This window comes from Gadus chalcogrammus, chromosome 19, assembly GCF_026213295.1.
Source record: "Gadus chalcogrammus isolate NIFS_2021 chromosome 19, NIFS_Gcha_1.0, whole genome shotgun sequence".
Taxonomy (NCBI): Eukaryota; Metazoa; Chordata; class Actinopteri; order Gadiformes; family Gadidae; genus Gadus; species Gadus chalcogrammus.
Genome location: NC_079430.1, coordinates 10,218,056 through 10,242,492, shown reverse-complemented (window position 1 = coordinate 10,242,492; position 24,437 = coordinate 10,218,056). Strand labels below are relative to the sequence as shown.

General features: G+C 42.8%; 2 protein-coding genes across 3 annotated transcripts; both read left to right on the top strand.

Moving 5' to 3' along the window:
• Positions 1-339: 339 nt before the first annotated feature.
• LOC130372285 (protein strawberry notch homolog 1-like) lies at positions 340-18,958 on the top strand. Its single transcript, XM_056578231.1, is given in 35 exon segments — positions 340-670; positions 1,612-1,830; positions 3,131-3,244; positions 3,408-3,491; positions 3,616-3,825; positions 4,040-4,181; positions 4,569-4,685; positions 4,823-4,865; positions 4,867-4,913; positions 5,353-5,513; positions 5,915-6,048; positions 6,168-6,255; positions 6,405-6,566; positions 6,688-6,823; positions 7,154-7,259; positions 7,382-7,535; positions 7,734-7,916; positions 8,196-8,293; positions 8,371-8,516; positions 9,142-9,336; positions 10,099-10,272; positions 10,382-10,551; positions 11,064-11,195; positions 11,287-11,422; positions 11,530-11,642; positions 12,889-12,960; positions 13,050-13,149; positions 13,474-13,548; positions 13,636-13,782; positions 13,934-14,028; positions 14,506-14,592; positions 14,818-14,955; positions 15,335-15,411; positions 15,997-16,190; positions 16,617-18,958. Coding segments are annotated over 34 exon segments (4,215 nt in total). The 5' UTR covers positions 340-670; positions 1,612-1,788; the 3' UTR covers positions 16,760-18,958.
• Positions 18,959-20,509: 1,551 nt separating this feature from the next.
• On the top strand, positions 20,510-24,236 carry LOC130372284 (cyclin-dependent kinase 2-associated protein 1-like). 2 transcript variants are annotated; one of them, XM_056578230.1, is made up of 4 exons: positions 20,510-20,697; positions 22,437-22,654; positions 23,102-23,228; positions 23,616-24,236. In XM_056578230.1, the coding sequence occupies exons 1-4, from the start codon at positions 20,670-20,672 to the stop codon at positions 23,681-23,683; spliced, it is 441 nt and encodes a 146-aa protein (XP_056434205.1). In that variant the 5' UTR covers positions 20,510-20,669; the 3' UTR covers positions 23,684-24,236. The 2 variants fall into 2 exon arrangements, with proteins under 2 accessions (XP_056434205.1, XP_056434204.1); XM_056578229.1 differs by lacking the exon at positions 20,510-20,697 and adding an exon at positions 21,111-21,313.
• The last annotated feature ends 201 nt before the right edge of the window (positions 24,237-24,437 follow it).

The following is a 24,437-nucleotide window of genomic DNA, read 5'->3' as shown; positions in this document are numbered from 1 at the left end:
GTTGATGACACGGTTCCCATGTTATTGTGTTTTTATCGCATAACGAACCTTAAATATACATAATGCAAAAAACATATGTTCCATAATTTACAAGTATTTATAAATAAATCTACGACAGAACAGACGTTTGAATACATTAATATAATGTACATTGCAAATTGCGTGGCATGATAATAATTCCACTGCATTAAGACTTTTATGATTTTACACCAAAATATAATATTTTTTATTTGGGATAAACAACACATAAAATACATCATAATAGAAACACTGGCGAAGCGGAAGCAGTAGACGGAAAAGGCGGAGATTCCTGCTGTCGTCACTTCCGGTAAAATCTCCTCGCAGAGTCACGTGACATTGAATTAGCTTTGCCGTCTCTGCTATCTTTAAGCCGTTAATGTTTACTTGCTAGCGATGTTCACCATCTCGTCGTTGGCGACACCCCGTCGACAAAGGGCCTCCGATACATACCCGATAGCCTATTTTCATCGATCAGGGGCGAGGAATTTTATTGTAAAGACAGCGGCCGCGCTCGGGCTCGACGTCACGTGACCAGCATGCGGCTAAGCGTGTGATAAAAGATGGCGCGAGGCAGAAGCCGTTAGGAGCCACGGAGCGGAGAGGACAACAAGCTCCCTGCTGAAGCCACACTCTGGCTGGTCACTGTCAAGTGAGTGAGTTACACTGACTTCACGAGCATACATGTACACTCGGTCAACCGACGCCTCCGCCCGCCGACAATGATGACGTTTATAATGTATGTGTATAAATTAAAATAAATAAATACAGTCCAGTTAGTTGGTTGCGGAGGCAACACGTCTTCCCGACGCGCTCCGCCGTAAGCTGGCGGCTAGCTTTAGCTTGGCTTCTGGTGTCATCAGACGGTACGAACCAGTGCTGTCAACATAACATCACAACACTCGGGGGTGTGGGGGGTGTTGTCAATAGATCGCCGGCTAGCCCGAATGACGGGGACCTGGGTTCGAGCTATTTGTTAGTGTTTTCTGTTTCCGATCAAAAGGCTTGTTTGGATATGGACCACCTGACTGGTTCCTGACTTTGTAACTGTTAATGTTACGTACTGTATGTGCGTGGTGATCATCACATAAAAAATATCAAACAGATGAATCCAACGCATGCATAAAGTACATATATTAAACACAACAGCGACTAGCTGATCGGACACGCTCACAGTGGGATGAAGTGTACTCCTGCTGTTTCCTGGCAACAGTGTTGGAAATGGCTAACACTCAATGCTAATTAAAAACAATGTATATAACCGTCTGTGACATTATAGGGAATGAAAACTTTGGGGTTTGAGTTCTCGTAAGATTGCCTAGCCGCCGACCAAGTGGTTGACACACCTTATATTACTGCAAGGTGTTGATGTAGTTTCGGTTAGCTATGCTAGCTAGGTTAGCCGGGCTACACTGTCATCTCATAGGCATCGGTGTGTTTGGTATACGGTCGCCCTTCTGTAACTGGACTAGCGTTGCTACGCCATGCGTTTGCGGAGTTTAATTGTTATGCAAGTGATTAGGCTTGTGCAACATTGCCGGCAAAGCTTGGATGTTTGTCAACTGGGGTCTTTTCTACGTCCCCGTCCCGTAGGATTCTACCCTCCACACTGTACATTAGCCTGCTAACCTAAGAGACTGAAGGGGAAACTACATGAGTCAGACGGACCAGGAAGTTGAACACAGCAAAGCAATGCGTTTCAAACACGTGCCGTAGTCTGGGTCACTTTGGAGCAAGTCACTCGTTCCTTTTTACGTGCAGCAGGGACACATGGGGGACACAGCGTGTTCTGTCTTGACTGGTCTATTGAAGGTGAGCTCCAGCACCGTTTGGTACATTTTCGGTTTTTCCACAATACGCGCATGGTTGTAAATACACGGCGCCCCTTCGTACAACGACAATGGAAGTAACGTAAACATTTAGCGCTTACTGCGCCTATAATGATCTCAAGCTATCGGCATGTTCTCACGGCACTAAATGGCTCGTTTGCCTTTAAACTATTTAAAATATTGGATTCAGTGTTGCACGCTCGTGTGCAATAAGTATGTACGTATATGCAAGTTTGATTTGGACCGACTTTTTTCTCACTTTTGTTATAATGTGGTCAAAGGTAATGATTTATACTAGCATGGCTCTTAAATCTATATTGAACTGCATCCATTGAACACTTATCGTGGTTTTATACGTGTAGTGACATTGTTATCCAGCAGTGTCTCAACTCTAAATTCTCCAGCACAATCCTTTGCTGTATTATACAATAATACACAGCTATTAAGTTATCATGATCTTCATTAAATTCTGGACTCTGTTGCTCAATATTTTTAGATTACTTACATTGCATTCCATTTGAATGCAGATATTCCATAATTTGCAGAAATTGAAGAAGCGTAGAAATCCACTCTGCGGTAACTTGTTAGATCCTAATCGGAGTTGGGGTTTCCCTGGCAGTATATATTGCCACTTCCTCATGGCATAATGTACTGGAATTACAATGTTTATAAAAAAATAAAATAAACATTGGATGTGCTTGCATCATCCACAGACAGAATTTTATCTTTGCACTCTAATGGCAAGTCAACATGACACTGGTCACAATCTTCCACACGGGAACAGCCAAAGAACTGTTGTCAGAGAAGGTCAATGTAAAGTTTTCCAAGGTGACCCTGCTCATGTTAAATCGAGTGACTTTTTCAAATCATGTAAAGACTTCACACCATGCAACTGACGGGTCCCTGTTCAAACAACGCTTTATAAGGGTATTATAGATGGTGAAATAATGGGCACCTAAAGACAATACAGCCGCCTTTCACTACCCACCTCCAGGCTCCTCCATCCAACCCATTTGGTGCGAGTTATGCGAGACATAACGTTCCAAAAAAATAGTATTATTCTCAGTTAACTTGGTCTCTTTCTTCACTCTCTCTTGTTAGCCTTGGTTGCTGTTAAACTCCTACATTACTTTGCTGCATCGCAGATTCCTAAAGTGAAATAAGCCTGAAAAAACAGGCCACATTCAGGTGTTGTAATGTGCTTTACTGTGTGTTGTGGTATGTGTTTTTACTTTATCATTAATGGCTGATGTATATGTGGGTTTTATAATTTGTTGTGGCAGATGGATCCTGGACAAGACTTGCTTCTGGCAGCGCTAAGCGAGAGCGGCATTTGCCCAAACGACCTTTTCGATGTTGACCCTCAGGATGTTTCACATTCTTCTTCAGCCCACCAGGTAAGAATATGAAGATGATAATATATTTATTTTCTTGTGTGCGTCCTTTCCATTAAACTGAAATCGTTGTGTGTGTGTGTATATACAGTTAATGAATGGATTCCTATAGAAACATGTGTTTGCCTCTGATTGTGTTGGTTGACTGTATATTTGTGTTTTAAAGTCCATCTCCATCAGTGCCCTCGACGATGGCTTCGGGGTTGCTGGGACAGAGGCTTCAGCTCCACATACCACACTTATGATCAGGGTAAATAACCCCACGTCTTTTAATCAACACTAAGCTATACTATAACTACCTAGTGAGCCTTCTGTGGTCTTCAATTAACGTCTCTCACCACATCTTTCCCCTTTTTTCATGATCATCCTCACAGCAAAAACCTCAGCCCTCCACCACCACCTTTGTCTTAAATCAACTGAATCAGTTGCCGTCCCTTGGGGCCGTCACCACCAAGCAGTCCACCAACCCCATCAAACACACCATCACGGTCACCAAGGTGGTGCACGTGGCCTCCACACTGCGGGGGTCCTCCAGTCCCTCGTCCCCTTCGGTGTCCACAGCCGTGCCTTTGAACCGGGATCAGGTGAGGCCTTTGGTTTTATTTATCCTTTTGTTGCTGAGCAAAAGCCTTTAGCGATTTTAGGATGAGCCCACCTCACTGGCTTCCAGACTCCATTATATTTGAAATCACATCATCCCCACTTCTTTATCGTTGTTGGATCTGATTTTTACAGCACGTAAACGTACTTACTTCCTAAAGTGACCTCTGTTTGACACGCGTCCTCATTGTGTTTCAGATTCAGTTGAAGGATCTCCTTAGGACGGGGGGTCTGAAGAAGACCACTACGTTAAAGGGCAACAGCTTGATGGAACTCATGAAGTTGAAGCCACCGTCAGACATCGCACAACCAGTTGCCACCGCAACCGCTGCAGGACACTGTAAGAAAATAAACTTGGATGTAATCTAGGCTTGAATGCAAAGCAGATTTAAGAGCTACAGTATGTGTATAGAATTCACTAACTAGGCATTTGAAACCTGTTTAAAAACCACTATATTGCCGTATATAATGCACTCTCGAGTGTGGGTAAGCCGCATTTCTATAAATGCTGACTAGGGTATGCAATGTCTTTTATTTCTTAACTTTTCTGTCCATTGATTATATAATGTCTCTAAGACCGGCTCTGATCAGTTAATGGTATCTCGGATTAAGGCAAATTATACCTTCCCTAATTATGCTTTTCTTTTGGCTTGTTGATTGACATAATTATTTGAGTTATTTCTTATTCTTGTTACTTGTTAACTTATTTCCTGTGGTTATCTTCCAGTGGAGCTGAACAACGGCATCAAGAAGGAATTCTCCATTAAAGACGCTACCCGCTTTTGGGTAAACGATGATGTTAAAGTACAACACATGTTTCACATCCTCTTGTGAGTGTTTTTAAGTGATGATAAAACCTAAAATGTTGGAGCCCTTGCAGTCCCAGCATTTTCTAGGAGTGCAAAATATTTTTCATAGACAAAGAGCGATTTTATTGAAAAAAAGATTGGGATATTGATCTTGGTTATGTATTTGTATAAGAAATCCCCAGCATAAAGGAGGAAGGGACGCCTAGGGAAGAGGAGTAAGAGGATGGGCCACGCGAGAAATGCAGAGTACCTGCCCTGAAAGTAAGAACCTATATTGACTAAATTATCATTACTAGATCTAAGTAGTGAGCTGTGCTTTACTATTTATGTAAGATTAAGGCTATTATTCATTGATGAATTAGCGGAAGTAAGAGTAATCTTTGGACGAAGGCTATCTCAGAAATAAGTTAATGCTTTTATTGAGTTAGCAACCGCAAGCTCTGTGTCAGAGCTTTCAGTGACCAAAAAGGCACCACCTTCAAACGCCTCCCGCTGCAAAGAGAGAAAATCACAATTTCTAAACTGAGTTCTACTCTAATTGCTTCCTGCTGTTTTTTGGTATCCGTGATTGTGGAAGGCCTTATGAACCAGCTCTACAGTAGCTTCATGTGCGACAGCATTCTCCTCCTATTCATGACTACACTCCCTTAATATCTGATCCCTTGATTTCATTCATGTTTCCCCTGCCATTGCTCCTCCCAGTAAGGATAGGCCTGCGACACCCTGACCCAGTTGTGGAGACGAGCTCCCTATCAAGCGTCAACCCTCCTGACGTCTGGTACAGGATGTCCATCCCAGAGGAAATCATTGACCGCGGCTGGCTGTCTGCACTGCAGCTAGAGGCCATTACATATGCAGCGCAGGTATTCCCCTCCACTAACCCCACTCTAAGGTGATGTGCACCACGGTGGGGCCTCTGGTCATTAAGTAGGCCGGAAAAGATCCCCTACCCAGCTCCACATCACGACTAGGGAGTGTCGTGGCTAAGGGTTTTGTACTCTCACCTCGAAAGGTGCTTGGTTCTCTCCCAATGGTCCATAGAGTACCTGGGTTTTATCTTGGAGCAAGATGCCCTCTACCCCGACCTGCTCCTTAATGATATCTATCTGAAGTTACTGACAAACTAGCTAGTGACGTGAATCTGTGTTATGTAGCAAAATTCATTCTGCTATGAGTATGTAATAGTTTATAGTTAAATATTTAGATGGTATGATGATATTGGGTCATTTGTTTCTAAAATGGTTTCTCTTCAACTTCTGCACAGCAACACGAGACGTTCCTCCCTAACGGAGACAGAGCAGCCTATCTGATAGGCGACGGTGCGGGTGTTGGAAAGGGCAGAACCATTGCGGGCTGCATCTATGAGAACTACCTGCTAGGCAGGAAGAGATCCCTCTGGTGAGAACCACCGTCTCCTGCCGTCGTGGCACTGTGGAAAAAGTATAGTAAGTAAGAAAAGTATGCGTTATTTTTACTTGGATTTGTTTGACACATTGTCCTATTACTTTGCATTTTAGGTTCAGTGTTTCAAACGATTTGAAGTACGATGCCGAGAGAGATCTCCGTGATATAGGTGCGAAGAACATTCAGGTCCATTCTCTTAAGGTGAGTACGGCCGTCCACACACCTTACATCTCTCTTTATCTCTCTCTTGACCTCTGGACAAGCATCCAGCGAACAAAGAATTGGTATCCTCCAACTTTACCTATTTATGTGATCATAACTGTTTCTTTAAACGTTTTTTTATCTATCAGTTCAAATATGGCAAGATCTCCTCGAAACACAACGGTAGCGTGAAGAAGGGCGTGATTTTCGCAACATACTCCTCTCTGATCGGAGAGAGCCAGTCGGGAGGGAAGTACAAAACCCGGTTCCAGCAGCTCCTCCACTGGTGTGGGGAGGACTTCGATGGCGTTGTATCCTTATCGTTCTGTCACTTTTCAATTGTCGTCAACATAAAAAAATATATTGTTTTTGAACGTAAAAAAAATGGATTGTTTTTTGCTGCATTTGAATTTCCTTAACCGACATCCTCAGATTGTCTATGACGAGTGTCACAAAGCCAAAAATGTTTGTCCGGTTGGCTCGTCCAAACCGACGAAGACCGGCCTGGCTGTTCAGGAGCTGCAGAACAAACTCCCCAAAGCCCGGGTCGTGTACGCCAGTGCTACAGGTCAGTCTCCATGGTAACCTAGACATTCCCTGTGTCCTCTCTATGCAGGGTCGTCCAGTGGTCAGGTTATTTGAGTCCCACCCAGGTTTGGTGATCGAATCCCAACCTTTGCAGCCTACCTGCCAACCAGCTACCTGCACTATATGACCTGTATCTTAATTCACTAAGTCGATGATTTGATTAAAAAGAGCCATTAATGATCCTCCTTAATTTCCTCTGCAGAAACTTTCACAAAATCAAAGTGGATTAAAGTATCTGCTTGATGACTGAATTGGAATACATTTCATGTATTCCAATGTATTCCAAGTGTTTTTTGATGTTTTTGTCCAGGCGCCTCTGAACCAAGAAACATGGCGTACATGAACCGCCTGGGCATCTGGGGCGAGGGCACCCCCTTCAGGGAGTTCAGCAACTTCATCCAAGCTGTGGAGCGCAGGTACCACTCTTAACAGATTACATTAAAATTGGTCAAGTTTAATCTCCTGTCTTCTCGTAACCCACTGCAATCTTCCTTTTTAATTCTGTGCCTACTTATGTTTTCATTTTTTGTGTTTTCAGAGGTGTCGGCGCTATGGAAATCGTTGCCATGGATATGAAACTGAGGGGGATGTACATTGCCAGGCAACTGAGCTTTACGGGTGTGACTTTCAAAATCGAGGAGGTTCCGCTGACGCCGCAGTACATCAAGATGTACAACAAGTCTGTGCGCCTGGTAAGCTTCTCTTATCTACTCTTTTGTCTGATAAAGGTACATTTATAAACAAAAGTTTGAGAGGTATTCAATTTGTGAAAGACGAAAAAATCGATTCAATATTCATATTCTGTAAACATCTTTCATATCCCAGCTTTGAGTTCCTGTTGCCGTCAGTTGGGTCAGACAACGTGCTCAGTGTTCTGTGTTCTTCTCCAGTGGGTGAGCGCACGTGAGAAGTTCCAGGCGGCCGCCAACCTCATGGAAGCCGAGCAGCGCATGAAGAAGTCCATGTGGGGCCAGTTCTGGTCGGCCCACCAGCGCTTCTTCAAGTACCTCTGTATCGCCTCCAAGGTCGGCAGAGTTGTCCAGCTGGCCAGGGAAGAGGTCCACAACGGAAAGGTGAGCTCAACGGTTTAAATGGCTTTTTATTTATCACCACACAGTTGGCAGGATAGTTGTGTTTGACTCCCGGAAGGGTCTGGCTTCAACCCCTATTGGCTGTAGTCTACCTGAAGACATCCTTGAGACGGCTTTGCCCTTGCCTGCTCATTGACGTGCATCTTTCAACAAAGTCACTTTAACTATTTGGATTAAAGCTTTTGCTAATTGATTAAGTCATCAATAGTGTATGCTGGTTAATCCATCTCACTAACAAAGGTCATTTTTTTTTTCCCTCAGTGCGTTGTGATTGGTCTACAATCCACTGGAGAGGCGCGGACACTTGAGGCCTTGGAGGAAGGAGGAGGCGAACTCAATGACTTTGTTTCCACCGCAAAGTAAGATCCAACAGAGACCGCAAGTAGCCCACCGGGCGGTTCAAAGAGGCTAAAGATGTCGTTTTGTTTGTGTGCAGAGGTGTGTTGCAGTCCCTGGTGGAGAAACACTTCCCAGCCCCTGATCGACAGAAGCTATTCAGTCTTTTGGGTATCGATCTCTCGGCAAAGAAGACTCCCTCGCCCGCTGAGAAAGTGGTTGAACAGAAGGGCAAGAAGAGGAAAGGTAGGGGGGATTTACCTTGAGCACTGTCCATGCAGTCCTAGTTTATACTTTGGTCTTCTTGTTTCACTTTTGGTTTGCGTCACTTTTTTACTTTACTTTTGGTTTCATATTGACTCTTATGATGAGAAACTGTAATTAGTCTTGGGCTTACCATTCTAGGAAGGAAGAGGAGGGTGTATGATCCACATTGTTTCGACCCAAGCCAACTTTGATGCATTTTTATTATTATTTTTTTTTAATTTGTGTGCGTGTGTGTGTGTGTGTGTGTGTGTGGTGTGTGTGTGTGTGGGTGTGTGTGTGTGTGGTGTGTGTGTGTGTGTGTGTGTGTGGGTGTGTGTGTGTGTGTGTGTGTGTGTGTGTATTCCTCTTTTCCATCAATGTTGCACATTAAGAGCTTCACACACCCTGACCATGAGGTCCACATAAACAGCTTTACATTTTACAGCTTTTTTGGCCTTATGCTATGATTTCAGTAACCGTGATCATTTGTATAGATTACCATGTTGAAGATCATAAACATACTAAGAAGTTGAACAACTCTTGGGTTAACTTGCACTTAAAGAAACAGTTGCCTATATTTGCTCAATGGGTTTGATTTTTGTTCATTTCTCTCTGTCCTTTCCAGGTCCAGAATTAAAAAAGCAGGTCAAGAAGAAGTCCCGTATACACGGAGGACTTTCAGGAAGCAGCTCGGACGACAGTCAATCAGAAGATTCGGATAAAGACGCCGAGAGCGACGACAGTTTCAAATCAGTCAGTTCGGCCGACGACGATGACTTCAATCCATTCCGAGACGAGTCGGACGAAGATGAGGAGGATGGTGAGGACTTGAGTGGGCTGTTTTGTAGGGGTGGGAGTCTCTTCGCACCTAACAATTCCGATTATGAGGACAACGATTCAATTCTAAAATGATTATCGATGCACCAAGAAATTGTATGTACATTTCCATGCGTGATAATTGCAAAAAAAATCACACACACACACACACACACACACACACACCACACACCACACACACACACACACACACCACACACACACTCACACACACACACACACACACACACACACACACACACACACACACACACACACACACACACACACACACACACACACACACACACACACACTCTGAGTACGAGTTTGCTAAAAATAGGTTTGTTTTTCTTTTCTTTCTAATCTTTCTTTTCTGTCAAAAGAAAAGAAAAGGCTTCTCTTGAATTAGAGTTCTTGTGCCTGGCTGTGAGTTTGCGTGCATGCTATGCGTAGGCTGAATCGAAATCGTGTCAAGACAAATCAGATTAGCCAATACACATTGAAGATAAATTAAATTTTGAAATTTTCTAAAATTATCCCTCTCTGGCGAAAATAATTTTGCAGCAGGTGAATAAAAATAAATGTTTTTAATTCCGATTATTCATTTATCTGCATCGAGGCGGAATCGTTTTAGAGAGAATCGCGATGCATCGAAGAATCGATTTTATTTTTCCTACTGTTTTGTAGCACACTAGGTTGGTCATGTTAATCATCATGATGCATACAGTTCAGCAGCATCACCAATCGCCTCCCCTTTTCTCAGATCCCTGGCTTATCAGAAAAGAACCAAAGAAGGGGAAAAAGGATAAGAACAAGAAGAAGAAAAAATGCATCGACCCAGACTCCATTCAAAGTGCCTTGCTAGCGTCTGGGCTCGGGTCGAACCGGCCCAAGTTCACTGCCCCGCCGGCTAACCCTACCATCAAGCACGCCGTCGGTAAGTCTATTGCCACTGCGGAGGGACTGGATAGTCTTGAGCATGTATGCACTTTTTTTTAATTGATTTAGTTGACCGCTACGTTAACATCAGATTTTCCCTCCTCCAGTCAAAACGGAGAGCCAGGACGGCTTCCAAACAAGCCAAGATGCGGTGGAGGACGCCCAGAAGATGAAGAAGGACCTGCTGGACAACCTGGAGAAACTAGCGGAGAGCCTGCCCCCCAACACTCTGGACGAGCTCATCGACGAGCTGGGAGGACCGGAGAACGTGGCCGAGGTACTGACACCCGCTCTTCCTTTGATTTCCATTCTACCTTTAGGAATGGAAACCATTAATTCACCTAAAGGTGAATGAATACAGGGCTGAGACACGAATCATGTATTCATTTACACCTAGCGGAAAAACACTAGACGAATCCACAAATAGATGTATGAATATTAATAGACAATATGATGAATGCACTATAAATAGACATGCAATGTAACATGTATATACCAGTATGTCTGAAAATTGTCACACCTCTAAGGGCATACAAACTTATAGCAAAGTTTCTCAATGCTTTGGAGACGCAAGGGCTCTGTAGTGATATCTAATCCTGAGATCGCTTTAGTCACTTGTTTCTCGCTCTAATCATGGAACTTGGATATAGAGGGCATTCCTGCAAGGCAGCTTCAGTCCAAACAACGGACTGTGAGAACCGGCCCACCTTCTGTTTCAGTAATCCCGGTTGATAAAATCAGGGGGATTAAGTGAGGTGTCCTAATGGTCTTCTTCCTGGATGCTTTTAGATGACTGGCCGGAAAGGTCGCGTGGTCAGCAACGATGACGGCAGCATCTCGTACGAGTCTCGCTCCGAGCTGGACGTGCCCGTGGAGATCCTGAATCTGACGGAGAAGCAGAGGTTCATGGATGGAGAGAAGGTAGAGGAAGAACATGGCTCATGTTATTCTAGAAACAGAGTATTAGTATTGATACAAGCAATAATTCTAATTTGTCTTTGTTTGCCACTAGAACATCGCCATCATCTCTGAAGCAGCCAGCTCGGGTATCTCCTTGCAGGCGGACCGGCGCGTTAAAAACCAGCGAAGAAGGGTCCACATGACTCTGGAGCTGCCCTGGAGTGCAGACAGAGCTATACAGCAGTTCGGTCAGTACACACACACCCTCTTGTTTTGCATGCCCGCTGTGGTAGGACAAAGTGGCGAACTGTATCGTGTTGACCTTGGCCGCTCCTCGTGTCGTCGTCCCCCCCAGGGAGGACCCACAGGTCCAACCAGGTCACGGCTCCAGAGTACGTGTTCCTCATATCGGAGTTGGCCGGGGAGCAGCGGTTTGCCTCCATCGTGGCCAAGAGGCTGGAGAGTCTGGTAAGAGACCAGCCATGACCTCACCGTGGTGATGCGTGCCTTATAACCCCCTCAGGCCTGCAGCCATGGTGGTGGTTTATTATCAGCTATCCACAGATACCTGTTATTGTAGGGGTAAGGTATTATTATTCCGGATGGGTCACGCCTATAGCTCAGCCTCAGATTGCTCAAAAGTTTTCAAATTTGCCGGATATTTGTATTCCCGGTAAGCAGGGCTCCAAATGTTTTGGTGCCAATTCCCCTGTAGGGGGCTCAATAATTAACGGTCAAAGTTAAATGGTCAGCCTCGCCACCCTGATGGAGATAAATTTAACTTGGTGTATATGTATTATTTTCCATGCTGAACAAGTTTGCCGCGGGACCCATTATTTCCGTCCGACTAGATTTCTATGTACAGTGAAACTTTGGGTGACAAAATTTGTTGCACTTTATCTATGCAACCGTATTCTATCGCTCACAAGTATCCTCAGAAGGTGTCAGGAACTGGAGACCCCATAGGACGTATTATACCACCAGGTGTGATTGTGATTAGCCTTACAAGCCGTTTGAAAAATCTGCCCCTTATGACATCACTAGTGGGCGTGTCCTCCTAGATCTGTGCTGGATGGATCAGTCTACCAGCCTACCCAGTGGACTGAAGTAAACGTTGCTCATCTATCCAGCACAGATCTAGGTGGACACGCCCACTAGTGATGTCATATGGGGCAGATTTTCTAAAAGGCTTGTAAGGCTATCACAATCACAACTGGTGGTATAATATGTCTCCTTTAAGATTTGTGCAATTCACAATTACATTAATTACTCTCAGGTGTGATGTACTACTTTGCCTGCAGGGCACCATAATCATACCTAAAAAGTTTATGGGCAGGGGTAAAAAAAGACCCAGTACTGAACAAAGTCCCACCCCTGGTGGAAGTTTCGTCCATGAGTCATAAAGCGCCCCCATGAATCTCTTGTGACGGTTCACTGGGGTCGGCAGTGCATGGGCAGTGAAAACCTTTTCATAACTGCTAGCAGTCGTTGTTGTTATTGATAATTATGATATTAATTATAAAGTTGTTTGGATTTTTACTTGATGTATTTGACATTTATAAGCAACCGATAGCAAAACAAGAAATTAGTTTGTCCATTGATTGAACTTCACCAAAAAACCTGCATCTTATGGATGTTGATTGCTGGCTCATTCAGATGGCTAATCATTTGATATCATTGTGGCTATTGGTTAATTCTTGGGTTTTTACAACAGGGCGCTCTTACCCATGGAGACAGGAGGGCGACTGAAACAAGGGACCTCAGCCGATACAACTTTGACAACAAGGTAGGAGGAGGATATAGTTTCATTCGTAGTGCGAGATAAGTGCCTCCGGTGCCGGCTGACCTTTGAACTGTTGTGTGCTACTATGTCAGTATGGTAGGAATGCTCTGGAGATCGTCATGAAGTCAATTGTGAAACTCGACTCTCCGCTCGTGTCGCCACCTTCCGATTTTGACGGGGATTTCTTCAAAGGTACGGTTTGTTTACTTTCCTGTTAAAGTGGCAAATTTTTTTATTTTCGAGTGTATGTGTCTCCGAATGATGTAGCACAATAGTGTGGAAAAATGTTTTCAACTGATTGAAGGCCTTGCCTTTTCAGTGTCATAAATGTTATAAACTAGGTGTCCATGAACAAAACCTTTGAACTAATTAGCAACCTTACATGTCTGATATCGTAAGGGTTTCTGCGAACACCGTAAATGCGTTTTTGAAAAATGTTTTTGAATAGTTCCCAGACTTAATTTGAATTGGATGAGGCGTGTAATAAACGTTGCTGTCCATTTGTTTTCTCTGCAGAAATTCAATGTGGCTTAATAGGAGTGGGTCTTATAACTCTTGAAGAAAGATCTGGTGTGATGACCCTTGACAAAGGTACGTGAGGAGAATGAGCCCTGAACCGGATGAAGACAATTTGTACTTTTACTATTATTTACTTTTTTTTTATTATACTTTTCACAGACTACAACAATATTGGGAAGTTCCTGAACCGTATTCTGGGCATGGAGGTGCAGCAGCAGAACTCCCTGTTCCAGTACTTTGCAGACACACTGGCAGCAGTCATACAGGAAGCCAAGAGGAACGGCCGCTTTGACATGGGCATTCTGGGTAAGGGAGGGACACACCAGTTCTATAAGGCGTGCCAAGTTTGGTAGCCTCATGTTCTTTCCATATGCATGGGAGTTTATCTGGGTATTAATTTGAAGCTCACCTATTGGCTCTATTGACTCATTTGATCTTGATTTCGGCCTGTCTCCAGATCTTGGCTCGGGTGACGAGAAGGTGCAGAAGGTCGAGTGCAAGAAGTTCCTGACGCCGGGCTACACCACGTCGGGCCACGTTGAGCTCTACACCGTATGTACCCCTACTCTACGGCTACACATCCAGCTATAAAATATGAACTGCTGCAGGCATCTCACTGTTATTGAATACCGTTGCTAGAGGGTCTGTGGTCATCATGGGAATATCAATGTTGATTGCTAATGTCCAATTTTAGATTTGGTTCAACCAATCCTGTTGCTCATATTTGCATACACAAACTTGGCCAGCAGCAGTAAACTGAGAAAGTGTCCCAACGCTTCCACCTCAACACTGTGTAGACTTGACACTGTAGAAATTATTACCCTCTTTCTGAACGCTTGATCTACCAGCGCAAATTTGTTCTCTTCTGTAGAATATATCTGACACCAAAATCTACAGGGGTGGCATTATGCGTTGTTTCAGACACAGGCTCTGGTGTCTCCCCCCAGATGTTCTGCTGTAACATAGCAGGACTTCCCAGATTAGGAGCTACCTGTAGTAATGTTAATGTGATGCTTCTGTTTCCCTCAGGTGAGTGTGGAGAGGGGAATGTCGTGGGAGGAGGCCACTCATGCCTGGGCAGACCAGAGTGGGGCTGACGACGGCTTCTACGTGCAGGTATGTCTGCTCTGTGCCCCGTTGGCCGGGCAACCGGACAAAGCACTTCAGGCACCCCCTGATCATGAATCAGGATTTAATTACATTTTGAAAATAAGACAAAAATTGTATTGGTTAATCATGTGCAAACATCATTTTTTTCCATTAGTAATAATCCTTAATGTATTAAAACGGGGAGCAATGACCAAACCTTCCAATGACTGTTGAATCCTGTTCTTTCTGAAGGTGCGCAACAACAGGAAGACGGCCATCCTGGTGAAGGAGTTGAACCCCAAGAAGAGGTTGTTCCTGGTGTACCGGCCCAACACCGGCAAGCAGCTCAAACTGGAGACCTACGTTGACATCAAGAAGAGGTTCAAGAAGGTAACGCCTAAAGCTTTGATTCTGTTTATTGGGACACTATAATTTTTGCTATGATGTCAAAATATTAGTCTTTAAAGGGGCAGTTGGTAAGATGGAAGAGTGATTAACAATGCCATAGCCATCCGTTAGCTATTATTGAGTGAACTCTGTTCACTCAATAATAGATTTGAGACCACTCTTGCCTAATTTCTGACCAATCAGGCTATTTATACCCTGATTGGTTAGGGAATCTAACTTGCCTGTCAATCAGATTAGTGTGAATGCAGCACTTCTCAATGGTGGTGAATCGTAGCGAGGGAGTGGGTCAATGACTTTCTTTATCTTCTTCTCGAATCTTACCTACAGCACATTTTTAATAACTGATTGTCATTGTTTGCAGGTGTTGTCAGAAGATGCGAAACAACACTGGATTGACCAGTTCAAGTCCTCTGCTAAGATCTGCTCTCATGCATATTGGTACGTGCACGGCATGACCTCGACTTCCCAGTCATATAAACTGTCATGGGTCCATTCACTGCTAGAGGCCAAGAAGATTTTGATGACCCTAGTTTAATAGTTAAAGTCACAATGTGTAAGATTAAGCCCCTTCCAGCAAGTACGTGAGATATTTTAGTATTATAACAACTCTTAACTACCTGTGAAACTTTGGCGCAAACTATGGTAGCTCGATTGGCTTGGTGATGTGAGTGTTTTGGAAATGAAATCCGGAAATTTTGGGTACGATTCTTTAATAACAATTTTTGTACTTTCAGAATATATTAGTTATAGGGAGAGGATTTTTATTAATGACATCATGGAAATCGCCATCAATAAGTATTGACTACAGAAACATATACGTGTGTGTGTGTGTGTGTGTGTGTGTGTGTGTGTGTGTGTGTGTGTGTGTGTGTGTGTGTGTGTGTGTGTGTGTGTGTGTGTGTGTGTGTGTGTGTGTGTGTGTGTGTGTGTGTGTGTGTGTACTGATCTGGGTGACGTGTATGTTGACCTGTGTGTGTGTGTGTATATATACTGATCTGGGTGATGTGTTGCTTTGACCACCAGGCGGGGGAACTGTAAGAAGGCGTCAGTGGGCCTCCAGTGTGAGATCGGTCTTCGCTGCCGGACGTACTTCGTGCTGTGCGGCTCGGTTCTCAGCGTGTGGACAAAGGTGGAGAACGTGCTGTCCTCGGTCAGCGGAACCAACGTCAAGATGCAGATCGTTCGCCTTAGAACCGAGGATGGACAGAGGATAGTTGGTACGTTCTCGACGTGTTTTTCTGTAACTCCCACCATGGGACTTTCTTTAATCCAAAAAGATTTACAGAGAATTCAGAGGTGTGTGTGTAATTAAATTCCATGTAGGGTTTGGCAACCGGTGTAGAACCAAACTTGCTATACAGGTTAGGCTGTGGACATTGGGGTGGAACCAAGAAGTAACTTTAACGGGCAGGAGTCAACACCCTAGCCGCCGCAGGATCACGTCCCACTATCACTGCAGCCATCACTTTGGTACAAGAGTAAGGAAATGCAAGATTAGATCTACAAATGTGAAAGACCAATCTCTTTAATTCCATTTTTAGTCTCCACTGAAAACTTGGTCCCGGTGTGACTATTCAGAGGTTTTCTGCCTCTGGTTTATGTCCTCAACATCCTGATGACTCTCCTCTTCCCCCCCCCCACAGGGCTCATCATCCCCCCAAACTGCGTGAACCCCCTCCTCAACATCCTCTCCACGTCGGACCAGTGCCAGCAGCTGGCGGTGCAGGAGCAGCAGAAGTGGCAGCAGCTCCACCCCCAGAGCCTCAGCCAAGCCCCCAACACATAGTGGAGGGTTCCCCCTCACACTCCCAGCACCCCGACACTGTCCTGAAGGAGTGGTCACTACACTGCAGTCCCCGGGACCCCGCGGGAGGCCTACGAGCCGGCCTCCCTCTCGTACCCCCGGCGACCCTGGGGGGACCGTCTGTGCGGTGCACACGTTGTTGGTCTTCATGAGCCTCGGTGTCTGTACAGAGAACTGCGGTTCCGGGTGGCTGCTGCTGCTGCTGCTGCTGGTGGTGGTGGTTTTAGTATTTGCAAGACCAGGAACATTATTTTTTTTTGTTGTCTTTCCACCTACGAAAGTTTGCTGGATATATCATATAGCCCTCTGACATTCAGAGAGTAAGACGTTCTGCGATGCATCCATCAGGAGGAGAAGAGGACCCCAGGGAGCTTCACATCGGTCGGCCACGTGGGTCGTGCCGGGTCCTCCCCAGGGTTAGGTTGTGTTCTATGCCCACACGTCTGTCTATGATCCACACTGGCCCTAATGAGACCAGGAGCTGTTCCCAATGAGACCAAAGTTCATCCAGTCACAGAGCCATCTTCATTCATTTCCAGGACATGCGTTAGACATTTAAAAAATGAAAGAAAATCAATGTTTAGTTGTAATTGATATGTCCGCATCACGTAAGCATACAATACCCAGGCAAAATTGCAATGTTTTTAGTCATTAATGGCCTCTCGCCAAAACTATTCCCCAGTTCTGCTAATTGTTCGTTGGTATTTGGTATAGACCGAGCGTTTGGATACCAGAAGAAAGCTACATAAAGTGATTCTGAACATTATTCTTTATAATGCTGTTTGTCACCTTTCTAAATAACAATAACTGAATTAAAGTAAGTTTCAACACAATGGAAATTTGGAATTGGAGGAGTTTAAGAAAGTATTTGCCTTAAAAGTTGAGCATTGTGTTCAAATGAGTGCAACGCAGGGTGTGTGTATATATAAAAAGAAATATATATATATATAGTAGTGTTAATGCAACAGTCTAAACATCCCTAGGTTTCCAGTTTGACTGTCCCTTATGAGTATTGAGCTATCGGTTCAGAATTGTCAGTAAAAGACTATCACTGCAGCAGATGTGGCAGTAAATTCATTTGTATGCCCTGCTGTACTCTTAAGACATGGTTTCTTTCAGAAGGCTGGTCTGTGTATTAATCCATTTTCTAATGGATGCCGTAGTTCTCCAGGGTTCAAGTGTTCAATGACCCTTCTCATCAAAATTGGATACAGAAGCAAAAGATGCTTATACAATATCTGTAATGCATGTTACACCTACCTTTAAACACTATCATTAATGCCTGATGTTCAAATTTCATGTTGGCATACTTCTGCTCAACTGCCCTCAACCCTCTCTTGGCTAAAGCCTTGGTTTCCCTCGGAAGGCGCCGACCCCAGACTGATGAGGCCAACACCTAATGGGGGGCTAATAAAAGGCTTCGGATATGGTTTGGGCTTGAACGCTTTGTCCCTGATTTCCTTAATCTGTGGGTTTAGCGCTTTTCTTTAGGTGTGAATATTACTACTTCTACTTGATTTTTAAGAGTAAATGGTGAAGCAGGCACTTTTTTTTTTTGTAACATACCAAATGTGTTCATAATGTTCATTTATGTACAGTTTGTAAGAGAATCGAACATTTCAAATGCAGAATGTCGACCTTTTGGAATGGCCGTGAAGGAAGCTGCATTTTGTTGAGAAAAACAAATGCCTTCTCACTTCACGCTCGCATAGAAAAAATAATGTTTGTAACTTAAACTGGAATGTCCTACACAAAGTCAATGTATGTTTTTATTTGGACACTTTGAAATGTTCTGTACATTGGCTGCTGACATTTTTCCGACATGTTCTTTTTCAGTGATGTAAAATGATATAACAGGTGAACTGTTAAAAGAAAAAGACAACACACTTGAAGGACTTCCTTTGTCTCCATGCACGAGTTGCACTACTGACTTGTACAAAACAAAAGGCTGCATCACGTTGTTTGAATGAGTGCAATGACCAATAAAGCTTGGTACACTGGTATGATCACACTTCCTGAAGGTGTGAAAGAACAAAACGCACCCACCTATACTTGGGAATGTGCAAGACATAGACATACAATATGTTTGGTCTAACCTAACCAGATTCTTCTTACAAGTAAGACCTTATAAGAAGAATGTGTTGGATTAACTATAGTTAAACAAAACCAAGTTTAAAACTAGGAAGAATACTTTCTAGTGTTAAACGTTGGCTTACCTGGAACTGTTAAAGTACAATGTATGCGTTACAGGTTCAACTTATTTAATTTAAAATAAAACATCTATAAATTAATAATCTTTGCTGTTAACCATAAGATTGCGGTCCAATCACCCCCACTAACTTTGACCATAGCTTCTTTGACATATGACCCAGGCACATGGCAAACCAGTATTAATCCAAACTAGTATTACCAAACCCTACAAATAAGGCACATTAGTTATGGGTTTTAGTGCTTCATCTAATTTATATTAATATTAATATGCAGAAATTATATCATTATTTTCAATAGCTTCCACGTCATGTGACCCAGTGATTCCAAAGCAGCATCCAATTGTATTACTAAACAGGTTCTGATTTAATACAGAAATTTACTAAATAAAATTGTAAAGAATAATAGAAAGCTTAAGTTCTGAAATGCTCAAGAGGTTCCAATATTCAAGCAGCAAATTCTGTAGGCCTGTTTATTAAAAAGCTTGTAAACAGGTTATAGCTTGTCTACGTACAGTTGATCCATTTTATTGTTACTATTCACCTGCCTTATTCAAGTGATATTATTTTTTCCTCACCGGCTTTTGGCAACCTAACCGTAATCCAACAAAAGATGTTTTAAATGTCAGACTTTATTAAACATAGACATCTAAACCCACTTACATTCTATGAGTAAACTAGTTTACCCTTATTTACCAGTAAACTGGCAAATATCCAGTGGGCTGCTTCTTATACACTGAGGTTGTTGCAGGTTTTACCAGGCTTCCAGCACTTCAATGACACCCGTGCCTGTTTGGGATGCCCGTCACACAGGCCCTCTGTTGTCAATGGGAGGTCATACAGGGAAATATATCGCCAGGGTACGTGCCAGGCTGGTCTCTCATGCTCATGCTGTCCATGGTTCAGTATGATGTATTAAACAGGGCGTGACTACAGTGTTTTTCCCCATGTGTTATAATTACAGAATCATTCAAGGGCAGTGCAATAATAAGGTTAGCATTTGACATCCTTTCATTTATTTCCTAGGTTCTCTAAATTCACTGCTTAACACGTTCTCATTACAGGTATAACAACTGACATCCATAACCTGTCAATCATCAATCAACTAATCGATCGATCACCAATCAATCAATAAAAACATATGAGAACGTAATAACAATTAGCAAGTATCTGACTTTTTTTATGTTTTCAATTTTTTTCTTCTTTTTTCCTGTGAAATTGACTTTTTTTTTAAATCCCACTTTAGATTTTAAATGTTACTAACATTGTCAAATCACCCTTTACTAGGGGTCTTACAACAGTCTGTGGGTTTCCTAAATAATTACTTTTCTGCTTGTGACACATTGCTCCACCTCAACAACACAAATTATATCTGGGACTTCACCCTATAGGGTTTTCCACGCCACCATTAGGATCCCGAAGAGCCAGAGGGTCATGACGCCGCGGGCCGCGATTGGGCCGACGCAGCCCTCCTTTGTGTCCACCAATGGTCAAGAGAGTGATAGTATATTTGCGTGTTTAGGCGGACCCCCACCACGATCCCCAGTGGATGGAAGAAGGGATCCATAGCCACGTGACTCTGAATAAGAGTGGTGAATCCTTTTGTACCTTTTATCAGTACGCGTATAAACTTTTACATTAACCCTAAAGGCGTTGATATCAGGGTCAGATCACGTTGGGAAGCGATGGAGGCGCCTTCTCAGACCAAAACAGGTATCTACTACAAGTGATCGTATACTTCTAAGATGATGCCTCAGTGACAAACAAAAGACGCTATAAAGATCCGGTTTGTAATTTTTTTTAGTAACACATCGGTCGCATGCCATCACAATGCGGGCAAACCATCCACTTCCTAAATTCCACTCTTTTGATGTAAAACGTGACAATGAACACTTTAGGGTAAAAGTCGGACGTTTCCAACGTCGATAGTTCAAATGTTTACACTTTCCAGGCTATCAAACTATCAAAGTTACAGAAATAACATTTTGTATAAATGTTTTAAAAAACTCACATCTCAGTTAACAATCTAAGTGTGATCTGGAAGATTGGGTAAAATTTCCCCAAAAATAAAAAAAAATGGGAAATTTAAGATGTAAATGGCTTTTTAACTATTTCCTATAGACATTCCCAGTGGATGGTACGTTCAGGCGGGTGGTGTCAATATGAAGTGACGGCCATGTTGCCGGTGCCGCTGTTGTAAACAAAAAGTGAGAGACAGACGCTTCACTGAATTTCGGGTCATTTTTATTTCTTTAATTTACAATGTCTCTGGGAATGTCTTACAAACCCAATGTCCATCAGCACATTCCGGGAACTTCTGGAAACCAGGGTAGGAAAAAACATCGGAAAAAATTCAACTATCCGTCTGTTAAATCGAGTGTTAAATTCGGGGTCTCGGAGAATACCTGGAGAAAGACCGTGTCTGTAGTTTTTGTCCAGTTATATATAGGGTCAGATCCTGGGAGCTAGGCTAATTCATATCCGCCATTATTACTAATGTTACGAGCGCCATCCCGAATGCTAGCGGCTCGAGCGAAAAGTAAGAACTGTGGGATCTCCCCCGTGACCCCTTTTGTTTTACGCTCCGCTTTCCGCGTCTTAAATCCATCTTTAAGGGCGCCTTTACATTGTGACCGAAATCTATCACTTTGTCTTCTCGAGTCAGCCTTGTTCCGTTTCCTCCATGATGCTTCGTCCTGCGGGTTGCTGATTGATCTGCTAGTGAAATTTGTACTCATCGAGGACATCTTGCGTTAGACAACGCATATTGCAATTTGCAAACCCGCCTACGTGAGCGGGCAGCTGCCTGCCCAGGGTGGATGCAGACATCTTTAAATTATATCACCGGTTGTTCTCCCTTTTGCTTGACTTAAATGTATTTCTGGTTAATTCACATTTTCAAAATAGTAAATTGCTACTTATATTGTATTAACGTTTTTTTCTGTACTTAATGCACACATTTCTTACAGAGTAAACCTAAATTATGGCAGATGGCATCTCTCTTATTTTTTTATAAGGCCGTTTATAAATAAGAGGACTGCATGATTATTGGGCTATAATCAGCAGCAAACTCAAATATAATCAATCAACAAACTATTCCCAAACATCATGAATCTACTTATAACGCAGAGATAACTATCAAGTCATTTTGCAGACACGTTTATTGACTTAGAGTGAACTAAGTTTTATTTTGATGTAATTAATCGGCCTACCTAATTACTTAATTATCGAATTAATAAAATAAATAACAACTACTGTACTAGTGCCACAAAAGGAATAGGAATTTAGTTACTATTTAGTCTTATTTCCCTTTGATAATTGACTCTTTGTTTTAGCCATGCTGTGTGAAATGTCTGTGGCACTGACAGCCATGCTGTCAGTGCCCCAGAAGGGCCTATTTGTAGATGTTCATATATTAACTATTGTGCATACTATTTCATTTTTCTCAACAGCTGGGAATATCCAGAATATTCAGAATATCCAGAATCTCCAGAATATCCAGAATATTCAGAATATTCAGAATATCCAGAGTATCCAGAGTATCCAGAGTATCCAGAGTATCCAGAGTATCCAGAGTATCCAATCCCCTTCAGCAGCTAACCTGGCAACACTACAGTCCTACAGACCGCTGGTGAACGACTATGGACCGCCCTCGTTGGGATTCTCGCAGGTAACTTACATCATAGAAAGGTCCAGTGCTTCTCCCTCTTTATTGGTGTTATACATTTGTCTCCTGAGCTGAGTTACTGGCCCCAGAGTATGGTCACCCGACATGCTTAAGAGGTCATGGGAGATTGCTGTCGTGGAAGCTATTGAATCTACAGGTATTTTAAAGTGTAGTTATGATTAATATAGAATAAAAAATCTGAAGGTCCAATATGAATACATTACAAACCAACTGCCTTATTACAAAGTTTTTGTTATGGGTGATGTAAAAATATGTTCAATCAGACATGGATATGATGGGCAGATGTTGACGGGGTTAATACCACGTGTGCTGAAGCAGATGCACAAAAACCGAAGAAATTTCGGACCGGAAATTGGGAACATGGGCAAAAAAGTGTGGAATGTCATCTGCAATTTTGTGATGTTTTTTCATTCATTGATGGATTTCCAGGGTTCTAGTGGAAACCAAGTACCTCAGAGTAAATATGCAGAGCTCCTGGCCATCATCGAGGAGCTGGGCAAGGAGATCCGGCCCACGTACGCAGGCAGTAAAAGCGCCATGGAGAGACTGAAAAGAGGTACGACTGAAGATGACCCTATTTTACCACCAGGCTTGATTAACCAAAAGCCCTTACCTCAACCCAAACACACAGGCCATAGTGCCATAAAGCTTACCCTACAGTTACACACTGTAGGGTAAGCTACGGCGACCTCCGATGATAGGTCGTCTATGATCGATTGTTGTATAGATCGGCCTACCTGTTGGCACAGACCATTGGGTAGGCTGGAAGGTGAACCCGTCAATCACACACCCACACTTGTGATGTTTCTATTGGTTCTATTGAATGCTTCTACCGGCCTGTCTTCTCCAGTTAATAATTGTACGGAGGCAATGAATGCTGTACTTGTATAGTATACTTCTGCTACTAATACCTAATAACATTTTAATTTGTTTGTTCCTCAAGGTATAATCCATGCCAGGGGGTTGGTACGCGAGTGTTTGGCTGAGACGGAGCGGAACGCAAGATCCTAGCCTTGTGGAGCCATACGTTTCCCCTGCAAGAACAAATTGTATGCGTTCCCTTACGACACCCAAACAAACAGTACTTTGCATGGTATTTCCTTTGAATGGAGGAAAGATATGGAAAAGGGATAATAAAAAATAAATGAAAATGTTGAAAACATCACAAAAGAAAAATTGCATTATAATAATAATGATAAATGTGTGGATTCTTTTGGCAAGAAAATTAAGGGATAGGTTTTTTTCTTAAATTGCCCCACTTTGGGTGTTCATTTCCTATTTAAAATGTTTGGTTAATGCATGAGAAAGTTGACCCATGGTAGCCCAGGGGTTAATTGTAGAAACTGCATGGCTTGTACAAAGCTAGATTAGTAAGACTTGATCTCTTTTTTGATAGAAATTGGTCTGATTTCCAGACCCTTGTAAACCATGTGGGGTTGAAGGACAGAGCTGTGCCAAATGCATCGGTTTGTTCATTTTGAGGTTGTTTTTGGTATGAAATGGAAAATGTTACTTGCATCTTTGTATGTATTTATTACTCAGTGTAATAAATTGTATTTTCAATATAGTTGTTTCTTAAATGTTTGCGTAGCATTTAGTATCTTGTCAGAATGGCACCTAATATTCTTCTGGAAAAAAATATACACTATTAGTAGTGTTTCCCCTTTTCAATTATAATTTTTTTTTTAAATCAATTATGTTGCATCATGGCACATGCCTTTAAACAAAAATACACTTCAATTATACTTAAGTTGAGAAATTCCGT

Bases quoted from the DNA above. Each gene is read 5' to 3' on its own strand.
- LOC130372284 (XM_056578229.1), top strand. From the start codon at position 21,247: ATGTCTCTGGGAATGTCTTACAAACCCAATGTCCATCAGCACATTCCG. The intron at 21,314-22,436 runs GTAGGAAAAAAC...TTTTCTCAACAG, and splicing joins GGGAACTTCTGGAAACCAGG to CTGGGAATATCCAGAATATT. The intron at 23,229-23,615 runs GTACGACTGAAG...TTGTTCCTCAAG, and splicing joins CATGGAGAGACTGAAAAGAG to GTATAATCCATGCCAGGGGG.